Source organism: Quercus lobata, chromosome 1 (assembly GCF_001633185.2).
Source record: "Quercus lobata isolate SW786 chromosome 1, ValleyOak3.0 Primary Assembly, whole genome shotgun sequence".
NCBI lineage: Eukaryota > Viridiplantae > Streptophyta > Magnoliopsida > Fagales > Fagaceae > Quercus > Quercus lobata.
Genome location: NC_044904.1, coordinates 35341438 through 35356421, shown reverse-complemented (window position 1 = coordinate 35356421; position 14984 = coordinate 35341438). Strand labels below are relative to the sequence as shown.

The 14984-nt window shown below is 36.8% G+C and overlaps 1 protein-coding gene across 1 annotated transcript; it reads right to left on the bottom strand.

Moving 5' to 3' along the window:
- Positions 1 to 1859: 1859 nt before the first annotated feature.
- Positions 1860 to 5220, bottom strand: LOC115951579 (laccase-17-like). Its single transcript, XM_031068776.1, has 6 exons — positions 5098 to 5220; positions 4817 to 4968; positions 4436 to 4680; positions 3840 to 3968; positions 2767 to 3747; positions 1860 to 2220 (listed from the first exon to the last, which is right to left on the bottom strand). Exons 1-6 carry the CDS (start codon positions 5218 to 5220, stop codon positions 2090 to 2092), a joined length of 1761 nt encoding a protein of 586 aa, XP_030924636.1. The 3' UTR covers positions 1860 to 2089.
- Positions 5221 to 14984: the final 9764 nt, after the last annotated feature.

Genomic DNA, 14984 nt, shown 5'->3' with positions numbered 1-14984 from the left:
CTACATCATACCAAAACACAACTATTTAAGGTTCACATTGAATTATTAGAACACTTTTTAAATTATATATAAAAAATACTTTTGTAATTCTAAAGACGTGAAAGCTGTAAATGGGGGATTGTTACAACTTATAAAAGAAGAGACGAGACCATAGCAACAATAGATTTTTTTGGTAAATTTGGGGGAGAGAAGAAGGGAGAAATGAAATTTGGGGGAGGCCGGGAGGGAGATGAAGGGGATGGGAGATCATGGAAAAAATGAAATGGGGAAGCAGGGTAGGTGTTGGTCAGCTAGTTCGGTTTAGGGGTGGTTTTTTAATTCCCTCAAGAGCTCGAACCAAGTCTATAAACAATGTTCAAATTCTTGAATTCGTCAAGAAGTCTAAAAGTTCGAGCTTAGCTTGATTCACTAGTCAAGCTGAGTTTGTGCTCAATATCAAGCTTTTGAGATTAAGATCCAACACAAGTACATTAGCAAGACCATTTGGTTTGGACAAGTAGTCTCAATTCCCAATTAATTAAAAACTTAATTAGTAAGATATATGTTTCTTTTTCAAGTCCATGCTCATAAACGAGTTTGGGCTCAATTTGTTTTTTATTGAACTGTATTGTTCAATGGGAGAGAATCCTTAAAGCTATCTGTTTTAATTTAATGACTTAGATCATAATCACACAACAAATGGTAAAATTTATTGCTTTTCTGATTTTTTTTTTAAATTTTCTCTTTATACATCCAAAAAGAAAAACAATATTCCTATAAAAATTGTGCCACATCTTTATAACTTGTAAGGTGTAAGATCACATAAATTTACCTTTTTATTAATATTCGTACCAGTATGAATTCAAAATTTTAGGTTATTAAAGCATTTAAACAGTAGATTTAAAATTTATAATATCAAATCCCCTTAAGTATAAAATAATTCAAACAATGAATTTTATAATGTATAAATTTAGAGTCAAAACATTCCAAATCTATTTATTGTACCGTAACCTTATCTTCTTAAGAAAAATTTATTATTTATAATAACCAGAAGATCTTAATCATAATTATTTGTCTCTGAGTCTAAAACTTGGGTTTCGATTCCCGCCTACACCAAAAACCGATTAGTATCTTGATTTGATAATAAAAAACTATCATCAAGAGCAAAGTTGAAACTTTCAAAAAAAAAAAAAAAATCTAAAACTTTATTTCTTTAAGAAAAATTTATTATTTATAACAACCAAATCCTCATTGCAACTTGCAAATGACAGAGTAATAAATTTTTAAGCTATTGCAAATACGAAAACTCTTTTTTAGAAGAAAAAGAAGAATACGAAAATGAAAAGAGGGAGCTCTTCCTCCAAAGAAAATAACAATTTTTAACGGTCACATATCTATAGGAAATTAGCTTCATTGTGATGGATCTATCATTCCGTCATTAATACTTTCTTTTCATAAAATATTTTTAACCATTAACAACTACCAAAACGTTTTTTTGTTGCAAATAACAATGAAAAAAATTAATGTAGACATTTTTGATAGAAACTTTTTTTTTTTGTTATAAATGTTTCAATATTTGGCGAGTAATTTCCGACAAAATAGACTTGCTATTGAAAAATCATGATTTCATCGCTAATGAAGTATTATTTATGGTGTAATTTTCAATGACAGAATAGAAGTATTTTTCTTTTCTTATCAGTTGGAAAAGTTTCGTCACAAATAGAAACATTTTATGTAGTGATTTTTATATAGCTCGGCTCCTAGACAGTTGACCATGCTTTAAGAAATAAAGATTCACATTCCAAGAGCAAATGCTACACACATATCGAGTATAAAAATTTGTAATTGAAACAAAATAATGGTAATACATTGTCCGGCAATATTATTGAGGGAATTTATTGAGGCTTCACTACACTAACACTTAATTTGAAATTGTTACAAAAAAAAAAACTCCCACTCTTTTTCTATACCTAGCTCCATATGGATGAACAAAATACTTATTGAAGATCAATAAAAAAAAATGCCGAGGCAGGGCCAAAAAACTAAAATAAGTTAAAAAGGATAGTAGGGGCAATTTCTAGTTGCTGTGAATCAAGAAGTGAGTCAAAGATCAACACTTAGGAAGATCTGCTGGTGGAGGAAGCAGCTTCTGATTTGGGAGCTTTCCATCTAAGACTAGCCAAGCCATCTTTAAACCCCAGCTTGTGTGGATCTCCAGGTGGCAATGCATGAACCATACTCCTGTTGCCACATATATATACAATTGTCAGCGTATCATCATCAGTTTCAAACAAGTCAGCGACAATTTCATTATTTTATAAACTTGAACAAAAGCTGTAAAAGCAAATCTAATTGTTCTTATGAGACCAAAAAATAAAATAAAGGTTTAATGAAAGTTACCATGCGTGCTGGATTCAATTGCTATATAGGTATTGAGGTCCTAATCACCTAGTATAGCCAACTTTCTTTAATATTTTCTTGAAGGTACTTTTCCTAATATAAAATGTTAAAATGTTAAAGTTACTCTCAAAATATGTTAAAGTTACTCTCAAAATTACAATATATATATATATAAACTAAAAAAATTTATTAATTATTTTTTGTTTGTTTTGTATTTAAATATTGACACATTAAATTTATGAATGCAATTGATTGCTTATGTAATAAAATTTGTAGTAGGTGTAATATTTTTTTTTTTTTTTTTGATCTTAGGTGTAATATTTTTTATTATATTAGATTTGTATGTGTCCAACTATATTTTATTATATGATGTTCTTGATTTCTCACCTGGGTTATCTGCTAAAAACCTGATAGCAACCCAACCCCCTGAAGGCACACCCACGGTGTTTCTTTCAACTGGGTCAACAAGATTGAAGTTTTCTGGGTCTTTATTCTGATCAAAGTTCCCAAAACCTTGCCCAACAACGAAGAAATTAAAGCCATGCAGATGTAGAGGGTGGCTCTCAGCGCCAAGAATGCTTGTGTCCTGCAAGACAAGCTCTACACTAGTGTTAAAAGTCAGAACCACTAGCTTTGTCCCATTGCTCACCATAGTGTTGTTTGGAGGGTTGCCAGTATAGTTAAAGGGAATTAAGGGACTGATAGGAAAGTTGGGGTTGTAAACTCCATTTGATTGACCAAAGAAATGGGCTTGTAGAAGAGCTGTGGTTGGTACTGCAAAAGATATGTTATTGATAGAAGCTGCAAACCTTGTTCCATTAGGACCTTGGCAGGTTTGGTTATTCTGATCACAAGGGTTTGTTCCAAGGCCTATTGTGAAGAAAAAGCGCTTGTCAACTTTTTGTGGGACATTAGCAGGGAATTGAGCACTTGCTAAGCTACGAAGTTTGTTTGAGAAATTTGTAGCAAAGGAAGTGTCATTGAGAGGAGGGAGAACTGGTTTGAAGCGTGGAAGCTTTTTGATGGAAATGTTTGATGAGAGGCCTTTTGTTTTGGATGAAAATTCATATTCTAAGATACCTGCAACAGAAGAATTGTCAAAAGTGCCTAGGCCAGTCACATATGGTCTAGCAGTCATGAAGAATGTGGCATTTGGGAAATTGGGTTTGGTCTTAAGAAGAACATTTGTGGTTTGTCCTGGGGATATGAGAAGCGTGTTGGTCTCGAAAGGTTTAACATAAACGGCATCTGCTTCAACAACTGTGAGGGTGTGGTTTGCAATGCTGAAAAATAGCTCGTCATTGAGTGCTGCGTTGATGAACCGAAGAAGGTAAGTCTTCCTAGGCTTCACCTTTAGCTTGAATGTGTCTGCATGCGAAGACACATTTATACAACATGTTAAGTTGACCCATACAACATTTCTTTAAACATTTGAAAATGTTCCATATAGCATTTGATACCTTTGGCTGAGCAGTTATACAGTGGCCCTGGAAGTCCATTGATGGTATATGCATCAGAGATATTAGGGCCACCTCCTGTTTGCAGAGCTTGGGTAATGACTGCTTCAGGATCTGCATTCCACCACTCTCCTGAAATTTGTTGGTATCAAAGTTTGTGTTAGTATATATATCAATGCAGAAATGGATACATGTGAATAAATTAGTTTTTTTTTTTTTTTTTCAACTTTTTGACTTGCGTACAATTTTTACAAATCTCATTGTTAGATATTTATTTATAGGCACAATTATACTTTTATTATTTAAAAAAAAAAATTATTTATATGCTTTGTTAAAGGTTTCTTTATGACATTTGTTAATAAATCATTTTAGAAAAATTTTAATACAATTTTCGTGAGAATTTGATAAAAAACAGTAAAAAGAAGTCCATTGTTTTATTCTTTTTCCTTAAAAAATTAATTAATTTTTCTTCTTAGCCAATGCTGTTAAAGTATTGGTTAACTTCTCTATTTATTTATTTTTCTAGCTATAACTATACTTTTATCAACTTTCAAAAAATCAGCAAATTAAGAACTAATCTGAACACATGTCTAACTTACCAAAGATAATGGGAACTTCATTGTTGGGTTTGGTGAATGGATAAGGAACACCACGCTTGGGAAGAATGATTAGAGGACCATAGACAGTTGATCTTAGCCATGAAATGTGGGCATGCCAAAAAAGAGTGCCTCTCTGGCCAACAATGGTGAAATTGTACACATAACTTTGGCCAGTTTGTATGGGACATTGAGTCACATATGCTGGTCCATCAGCCCACCCTGTTTGAAATTGTCGAATTCCATGCCTGTTTTAAATATATTTATCACAATTGCAAATTAGAACATGAAGTTAAATTTAAGCTAGGAACTATATATTTTATAACTATATTAATTGTTTCATAACTTTAAATGAGTGCACAAAACTTGGTACAGATTTATTACCAATGGATGGAGATGTTTTTCTGGACATGGTTAACCACTTTGATAAGAAGGTGATCACCCTCCCTAGCTACAATGCGAGGCCCAGGAAACTGCCCATTTACAGTAATAATGCTCTTTGTGTGGCACAGTCGTGTGACATTTTGTAATTTGATCTACAAGATAAGTCAAAAGCGTTAATAGCAAGAAAGAACCAAAAAAAAAAAAAAAGTAAAATCAATTTTTTTAAAGATTTGCTACAGTATTTGCTTAATAATTTAGGTACCAAGGTGTGCAAAACATACATCAAACTTGTAGTGCCTGGTAATGCCTGCAGCCAGTGTGAGCTCAGGAATGAGACAAACTGTAATCAATGAGAATAGAAAGACGCTGGGAAATGCTGGAGAGGAAATAAGAGCCACACCCATTTTTTTTTATGTGTTTTTAACCTAAGCTCTTTTAGTATGTTCTTTGGTGCTAGCCAAAACGTACACTTTTTTTTGTTGTTGTTGAGAATCAGCCAAAACGTACACTTGAGTCTTTGTACCTCAAAGGTACGTAATTAGTGTCTATATAGGGGAGAAGAAAGGGTGTTTGGTTGAGTAGTTGATAGAAGTTAACTTGGCAAAAGTATAAATAGAAGAGCTTGGATAACAATTTTAATGGGACCAGTTGTTAGAACAACTATAGAGTGGTGTCGAAGACAATCTATTTTAATTGACCTCCTTTCTGTTCAAGTCAAAACTTGTCCTTGCTATGATGTTATGGTTCTTAAACTGAACAGAAGTGATTTTGACCTACTTCCGTGATTAATTAGCAATAACGGAGAAAAAAAAGAAAAGGCTAATAAAAGCTCTCTTTGAATGCTAACAAAGCACAGTGAAGAAGCAATGCTCCTGAAAATTATTTACTTTATTGTTATTTATGTTAAAAATATGGTGTCATAGATCGGGATATGGAATAAAGTGGGTTTGTGTTAAGTGTTGCCCACATTAAAAATTTACAGAGCCTTTTTGGGTTACATAAAGTAACACAAACTTAGATAAATATAATAATTGAGAGAATCTATGAACACGTGGCTTTAAAACACAAACAACGATATTCTATAATGTGTATGTTAAAGTTTTCATTAGTAGGGTAAAAAATGACATTCCAAATCAAGTAAGTTTAAGTTTTCAACATCTTTCACTCTTTTTATTTTGACACATCTGTGGACGACTAAATTTCTTAGTTCGAAATAAGTCAAACAAGTAAAATAGTTTCATAAATGCGAATTTGTATTGATGAATATGTGATACAATTCTCTGAAATTAAAAAAAAGAGTGATCCTCTGATTCGATCTCCTTGCAAGACTTATTGATTGGAATTGTGGTAATGTGATTTTGACTCGAACACAAAATATTCTTCAATTTGGCTAAGGAATGGATCGAAGATCTTTGAAAATGAATTACAATGAATCTCTAGCTATGAGCTTGTTAGAAATTCTTTGTTCTTCACGTTCTTCGTGTGTTCTTTGTGTTCTTCGTGTGTTCTTCTTCTTTTTGAGGGTTTGTGGTGGAAGTTCTTTGGTGCTTTAGAGGCTTGAATCTGTAGAGCTTCGCTAATTTGTGGTTTGTTGAGGTTTCTGGAGGCTTTCGAGCTTGATTCCAGTGAACTTTGAGATCTAGGCAGGTAGTTTGGATGATTCTGCTTCGAATGTTCTTCGTATTTGAAGGTTTGTGGCGAAAGTTCTTCGAGGCTTTGGAGGCTTGAATCTGTAGTGCTTCGCTGATTTGTGATTTGTTGAGGTTTCTGGAGGCTTTTGAGCTTGATTCCAATGACCTTTGAGATCTAGGTAGGTAGTTTAGATGATTTCTCTTCGAATGTTCTTTGTATTCAAAGTTGAAGTTTTTGAAGTTCCTGGAGGCTTCAAGGCTTGGTTCTAGCAGAGCTTCTGGACTTCTGAACTCAAGATATCTTCCCAGTCCTCTCCCAAGATGTCTTGATCTTTTGAAATGCCTTAGGAAGGTTTCTATTTATAAGAGTTTGGGGGTGGGTGAGTGACACGGGGCAGAGTCTGATTGATGAAACATGTCACAGCCTGATTAGTCCACTTATGTCATCGCTTACAAGTGTTGGACTGCCCATGTCATCGTTTACACGTGCTGGACTGCTTATGTCATCGCTTACACGCGCTGATGTGTGATTGGTTTTTGCATGCATTTTATGCCTCTATTTCAATGACACTTGGCAAATTTCTATTAGTTTCTGAGTAGTGATAGCAAAACCTAGTAGTAGTACGTGACACTTTGTAATTGGCTGTATTTTGTGGACTTAGTAGTATGATGTGTCAGCTTGTGATAGGTCGGGAATTTTCCCTCTCTGCAAATGCGCCCTCGAGACATGTTCACGCACACAGTTTCGGAGTGTGGTGCGAGAATGAGTTTCGAAAACGGATTTTTACACTTGACTCTTCAAGTGAAGTAGTTGAAAGTGGTGAAGCTTTTAGCAGGATGAGGTAATTTCCGAAGAGTAGACCCACCCATAAGAAAGGCTTTGATGAGACCGAAAAGGGGTTTGCAAGCATTTGAATGTACTTGCGTGACCAAGCCTTCTCAACAGAGGTTAAGTTGAAGTAATTTCAAAAGAGTGTTCCATGGTACTTGGAGTGGGTTGGTGAGGCTGAATGTTATTTGCTAGTAGTTGGATGTACTTGCGAGATTGAATCATTTCAGTAGAGGTAATTTCAGAAGAGTATTTTGGATCGTTGGCGGTGATCACAAGGTGTAGAAGATGGGGAAGAGGCAAGGATGTTGGTTGGGTACATCATGCAAAGTCATGGGGCTAGCCTCGCATTTTTAAGAAGTCCTGGCGAAGTAATTTCCGAAGAATATACTTTGGATTACAGAGAGGACATGTGGGAAAGATGTTGAGTGCGCATGTGTTATTGTATCACTTAGGTTAAGTTGAGGTAATTTCAGAAACTTATGGATTCTGGGTATGCTGATGGTGGTGGTGAAGAAGACGGGGATGTAGCAAAGATGGTGAATGGGTGAAACATACATAACCATGGAGCTAGTTGTGTGCGTCGAGGATTTTGTGGTGTAGATGTTTCTGGGTATTTTAGGATATGGGACTGACTACATGTTGAATCAGGTCTCGTGGCAAGTCATTGAATGTGCCTGTGTGATGGGACCATGCCGACGGACGTTAAGTTGAAGTAATTTTTGAAGATTACTTTTTGAAATACTTCAAGCAAAATTTAAGTTGGAGTAATTCCAGAAAAGTGTGTTCTGAGGTACCAGCAATGATGACCTTTGGGTCCTACACTAGTGAGAACATGGAATGAGGCTCTGGCGACCATTTACCAACACCAAAGGTTGATTTCTGATGAGCTGGTACCTTGGAGGTCATTGTAAGTGTTGGATGGGGGAAAATTTGTAGGATACCCCAACACATTTACAACCCCTATATAATGACACTTGTTGAAAGATATGAACAAAGTCGAGAGGTTGGTTGAGACAGATGAGGTAATGAGTTTGCCATATGTTGGAAAAGCCCAAAAAATGAAAGATGGAGCTAACTTGTGAACTTGGTTTGGAAACCTCTACCTTTACTATAAGACCAAACAACTTAAGAAGGACTATAGAGTTCTCAAAGCAGTTAGGAAGCTCCTTGAGCTAGGGTACAGGAGATTCAGTTGGCCTTAGATCTCCTGATTAGGTAGATCTGAGACTACAAGGAACAATGATACGGGCTATGTTATGTGAAATTTTATGGACAAATGTAGTCGTTAAATGAAGAAACAAAGCTTGTTTGGATCTCAAAACTACAATGATGTTGTTAGGAGGGTTTCTACCGAACCATAAGGAGATTGGGTTCAAGATGATTATGAAGCAACAGTGGTTGCTAGGTGCTGGGAATGATGAAGCTATAGTGAGAAATGGCTATGAGAAGGAGGATTTGAAAATTTGAAAGAAACAAATATTCATTTCATGATTCAGTGTGTTTTTCTTGGTGAGCTTCAATGAATTTGAACCTTCTATTTATAGTGGAGAAACGGAGAATGGTAGATGGGTATGTTAGATGAGAATGATGAATGAGAATTTTTGGTGAGAATGGTAGGCATCGAATGGGAATGGTAGGTGGGAGACCAATAGGCATCGAACGGGAATGAGAGATTGAATTGTTGACCCAATGTTATTCCAAGTTTAGGATACACTTGTGAGAGTTCATTTATTCTTTGAAAGAGAAGGCTTGATGAAGTCTAGAGGATAACCCTAAAGGAATCCAAACCAAATGGATGAATCTCAAACTTTGATTTCGGGAGCTTGAGTTTTAGACACTGCCAGTACTTTGGAGAAGTGGGTCAGATTGGTGGTTTTCAAGTCCTGAGCACTTTTGGATTCTCAAATGAAGAAATAGATCCTAAAATTGGAATCTATGCGAAAAACTGAGTAAGACAACTCTTTATTGAAAATTTTGACTTTCGGTCAAGATTTATGCAAAAGTCAATTTTTTTGGAAATTAGATGTTTGTGCAATTTTCTAATTTCGAATGAAGAAACGGATCCCAAAATTGGAATGTACTCGAAAAACCGAGTAGGATAGGTCGGTTTTGAAAATTTTGACTTTTTGGTCAAAGTCAACTATGGTTAAGGCCCTTTTCTCCTTTTTTTATTTATTTATTTATTATTATTATTATTATTTTATTTTATTTTTGTTTGCGGCGGTTCAGTCTGGATCAAGATCAACGGGTCAAACTAGTTCAGATCTATACAAGCGGGTCAAACTGGGTTTGGTGGCGTCATCCATGACGTCATACAATTGAGGTGCGTGTTAGAGTATGGCGCGTGGGAGTGCGTGATTTGTTGAGGGTGGCGTGTGTTGGCCTGTAAAATTGAGGCTGTGACTGCCGGCTTTTCTGGTGGTGCGTGGAGGCACGTGGTTGGTCATCTAGACTTGAAATCAGGTTTGGTAGATCTTGGGCTGATTGATCTAGTGGTTGCATTAGTTTTGTAAAATTTTTCTCAGATTTGCGCAAATTTGAATGAGAAATCCGCGAGTCTTTGGGAATTTGTGGCCGTGCATGGCAGGGTGTTATGGCTTCATTATCGATGGATTTTCTAGGTCTTGTAGTTCGAAGTCTTTAGAAGATTTCTGTGGGTTAAGTTTTGTGAAATCTTATCAAAAGTTTTAGAAATTCGGAAAAGGAGACCGTAGGCATTGTTGGACTTGTTGCCATCTTAGTCCACTTTGACGCTAGCTGCTCTAACAGGTCGGTGGCTGCTCTGACAGGACGATGCCAAAATACCTACTAAATGTCTCTTGTGCTTGCTGAATTTTATTTTCAAAATTTGGTGCAGACTTCTTTGATTTTGAGTGCTTGTGAATTTGCAAAAATGACTTTGAGCTTCTGCTATTTTCACGTGAACACCATTTTTTCCACTGTTCGTTGGTGGAACCATATCTGCCCCCTTTATTTTTCTTGGCTTCTAGTTTACCAGAACTTCTCTATAAAAGAGTATAGGATTGTCTTCGTTCATCACATAGCTAGTTTTCCTTCTGCCTTCATTTTTTTTTTGGCATGCCATGAGATTTTCTTCTGACATTTTTCTTTTGGTTGCTTGTTTTTGTTTTGCAGCATGCATCCCATTGATCTTTAGGTTTGGACATCAAACTTTACACTGGTGTTCATGACACATTGATGCTATCATTGGCACTTGTCTTCAAAGCTGTACTGGCCTTTATCTTGGCAATTAAGCCGTATCAACACTTGCCTTTGCAACATGGCCACATCAATAGTCTTTACCATGAAGTCGTGCTGGCTCTTGTGTTGGCAATGAAGCAATACTAGCACCAGTCCTTGTAATGGAACTATACTAGCACTAATTTTTGCATGAAGATGTTCCACACTTGTCTTTGCAATGCATCCACATCAAGAGTCTTTACCATGAAGCCGCGCTAGCATTTGTCCTTGTATTGAAGCCATATTAACACTTGCCTTCACAATGAAGTTGCATCCATATTTTTCTCTGCATCAAAGTTGTGTCACCACTTATCTTCGTCATGAAGCTATGCCAACACTTGCATTTGCATTGAAGCATCACCATTACTAATCTTTGCCATGAAGCCACATCAACACTTCATTTACACTTAAGTCGCGCCAACATTCATCTTTGCCATGGAGCCACGTCAACACTTTATTTGCATTGAAGCCATGCCAATATTCGTCTTTACCATGGCATTGCGTCAACACTTCATCTGCACTGAAGTTGCACCAACATTGGCCTTTATAATGGAGTTGCATTAGCACCAACTTTCAGAGGCAATAAAGTTCAAACATCGAGGTTACATAGCACTGTAGCCAGCCATCAAGATTTCAAAGATGCCAACGAGACTTTAAAGATGCAAGGAGCTCTCATTAGGACTTTGAAGATGCAAGGAGATGCCAACAAAACCTTGAAGTTTCAAGAAACTCATATCAAGACTTTGAAGATGCAAAGAGATGCCGACAAAACTTTGAAGTTTCAAGAAGAATGCTGCCAAGACTTTGACATTGCACGAACATTCTCTTAGAGGAGAGATGACGCAACACCAACTTCAGATGCTGGAGGAAGGTGACGTTGTCTAGATTTTAGAGACATGATGTGAAACGACACCACTTAGAAGAGAGATGACGTGGTTCAAATTTCAGAGTTGTGAAGTGGCACAACCTAGAAGAGAGACGATGTAGCTTAGACTTGCAAGGTACAAGAAGATGCCTTCAGGAGATAAGTGATGCAAAGCATACCATAAAGACATGGGAGGATGTCCACAGAAGAGGGGCAATGCCATGCAGACGTCATTCCTATTCTTAACAATTGTCATTTTCTACCACAATGATCTTTGAACATCAAGTAGTGAGCAATTGACTGATCTTAAGCAACGCCTGCCAATCAAAGAGATCTCAAAAGCATATTGACGACCTTTGGAAAACTCTTCAAGCTAAACTGGTAATCCTTCTTCTTTTCATGTGACTAAACTTAGTAAATGATACCAAGTTGCCTACGTACTTTGTTAAGGGATCAAGTTATCACGTAGTTCAAAAGCTTTTTTTTTTTTTTTAATGATTTTTTGTTTTGTTTTTTGTTTTTATTTTTTTTTTAATTCATATGCTTTAAAAGGTAATGGGAAGACATCATGTACCTTTGCAGCATTGCAATGGGCAGTTTAAGCTCTTACCAATGAACAATCCTCGATTTTCAAGCGTAGAAGTGTTTAAGGAACTTCCTATTGATGGGGGCAGATTCTTGCATCATCATTGTCGATCAACTTGTGAGCTTGGTTGGTGTTTGCCCCCTGCCTGAGAGTTGGAAGTACATCACAAGCAATGGTCACATGGTTTGACCCGACAACTTCATCGAAGTCTAGATCAATCGTGTTTTATTTGGCAAGCTTCATGATTTGTTCTTTGAAGACGAAGCATTTTTGGATTGGATGGCCAATGATGTGATGATATTTGTAGTAGTTAGGGTCATTAACTTTCCCCATGTCTTCCAGCCGCTTGCATTCTGGCAATTCGATCAGCTTCAATTGCAATAGTTGTTCTAAGATGTTTGGCACATCTTCATCAGGGAACAGATATACTTTTTGCTAACGTTCCTTAAAATTCAAACGATGCACTTCGTTCTTTTGCCATCCTTCAAGCCGTTTTTCATTTGCATTTGCTTCTCTTCTTGGAACCTTGACTTTGGCAGTGTTAACAGCCATTGGGTATTTGAGGCTGATTTTTGCATTCCTATCATTCTTCCTTACTTCCTTTTTGCTTTCAAGTATGGGAGGTTTGTACTTCCATGGCTAGCAATGCTTAACTCCATGTCGTGCGCACGAGTTGCTAACTCTTCAAATGTTCGACGCTTTATCCCTTGAAGGATGTAAAGAAGTCCCCAATGCATGCCTTGAATGTACATCTCTATTGCAGAAATTTCAAAAAGTCTATCTTTGCAATCCAAGCTCAAAGAACGCCATTGATTGATATAATTGACCACCGGCTCATTTTCCCAATGCTTGGTATTAGTAAGCTCCATCATGTTCACCGTGCGATGCGTGCTATAGAATCAGTCAAGAAACTCTCTTTTGAGTTGTTCCCAACTATTGATTGACTTAGGTTCTAAGTTTGTATACCAATCAAAGGCATTCCATTTGAGTGAAGGAAAAAACTGCTTCACAAGGAGATCTCCTTGAGTCCCTGCGTTCTCACAAGTTTCTATGAAGTGAGCAATGTGTTGCTTAAGGTTTCCTTTGCCATAAAATTGCAAGAGCTTAGGGGGTTGATACCCATTTGGCATTCTCATGTTGTCGATGCGCTTTGTGTAAGGTTTTAAAAATGTGAGAGAACATGTAGAAGAACCTCCATATTTTGCTCGGATGGTATTTATTATCATGTTTTGTAATTGTTGGATTAACAATGAAGCCACTGAAGTAGATTGTTCTCATCGGGGAGTGTTTTCAATTTCTCTCCTTTCATCATCCTTCGCAGATGAGAATTTCTAACCATGGCTTGATTCACCAAGATCTTGTACTTCGAGTTTGTTCATTAAAGTTGCAATTTGGAGGTCCTTATCTTCAAGTGCTTTTGTGAGAAGGACAACCCTTTGTTCCATTTCAGCCATCTTTTCTTCCATGGTAGAGGTGTTAGTCATCATGATTGACACAACTTCCCAAGATGATGGAGAAGAAAATGATTTGAAGTGAGCACGTGAAATCTCATCTTTTGGGTTTCCTTTGATGGGAGAGAAATCGTGCGACCAACTTCTTTTGAAGGAAGAAGGGGATTTGCCCCCATACTTGAGGTGTTCCAAGGTGGAGATGTCCTTGTTGATGACCTTGTTTCTTGTGAGAGAGTCTAAGGAGATGATTGTCTAGACCTTGGCTTCCTTGGTTGATTGAGCTTGAGGTTGATTATGAGTTTTAGGCTGGCTACGATTGATTGTACCAATGCAATTGTTGGTGGTAGTTGTACCAAGTCTAATTGAAGTAGCTATTGTTGAAGCTTGAATATTCTTGCTAGAGGCCATTGAAGTTGGTAGCAAGATGATAAAGATTTCTTTCTTTGAAGGAGAATGAGATGAGAGGCAGAGATGTCCCACCGGGTGTGCCAGAATTTGTGGATGACTAAATTTCTTAGTTCGAAATAAGTTAAACAAGTAAAATAGTTTCATAAATGCGAATTTGTATTGATGAATATGTGGTACAATTCTTTGAAAAAAAAAAAAAAAAGTAATCCTTTGATTCGATCTCCTTGCAAGACTTATTGATTGAAATTGTGGTAATGTGATTTTGACTTGAACACAAAATATTCTTCAATTTGGCTGAGGAATGGATCGAAGATCTTTGAAAATGAATTACAATGAATCTCTAGCTATGAGCTTATTAGAAATTCTTTGTTCTTCACGTTCTTCGTGTTCTTCGTGTGTTCTTTGTGTTCTTTATGCATTCTTCTTCTTTTTGAGGGTTTGTGGTGGAAGTTCTTTAGTGCTTTAGAGGCTTGAATCCGTAGAGCTTCACTAATTTGTGGTTTGTTGAGGTTTCTGGAGCTTTCGAGCTTGATTCCAATGAACTTTGAGATCTAGGCAAGTAGTTTGGATGATTCTGCTTCAAATGTTCTTCGTATTTGCAGGTTTGTGGCAGAAGTTTTTTGGGGCTTTGGAGGCTTGAATTTGAAGAGCTTCACTGATTTGTGATTTGTTGTGGTTTTTGGAGACTTTTGAGCTTGATTCCAGTAACCTTTGAGATCTAGGCAGGTAGTTTAGATGATTTCTCTTCGAATGTTCTTTGTATTTGAAGTTGAAGTTTTTGAAGTTCCTAGAGGCTTCAGGGCTTGGTTCCAGTAGTGCTTCTGGACTTTTGAACTCAAGATCTCTTCCCGATCCTCTCCTAAGATGCCTTGGTTTGTCCCAAGATGTCTTGGTCTTTTGAAATGCCTTAGAATGGCTTTTATTTATAGGAGTTTTGGGGTGGGTGAGTGACACGTGGTGGAATCTGATTGGTGACACATGTCACAGCTTGATTGGTCCACTTATATCATCACTTACTCGTGCTAGATTACATATGTCATCGCTTACAAGTGCTGGACTGCCCATGTCATCGCTTACACGTGCTGGAGTGCTTATGTCATCACTTACACACACTGATGTGTGATTGGTTTTTGCATGCATTTTATTCCTCTATTT

Excerpts from the sequence above, each read along its gene's own strand:
- LOC115951579 (XM_031068776.1), bottom strand. The coding sequence starts at position 5,220 with ATGGGTGTGGCTCTTATTTCCTCTCCAGCATTTCCCAGCGTCTTTCTA. Across the intron at positions 3,748-3,839 it reads GTATAACTGCTCAGCCAAAG|ACACATTCAAGCTAAAGGTG; the intron begins GTATCAAATGCT and ends CTTCGCATGCAG. Across the intron at positions 2,221-2,766 it reads GTTTTTAGCAGATAACCCAG|GAGTATGGTTCATGCATTGC; the intron begins GTGAGAAATCAA and ends ATGTGGCAACAG.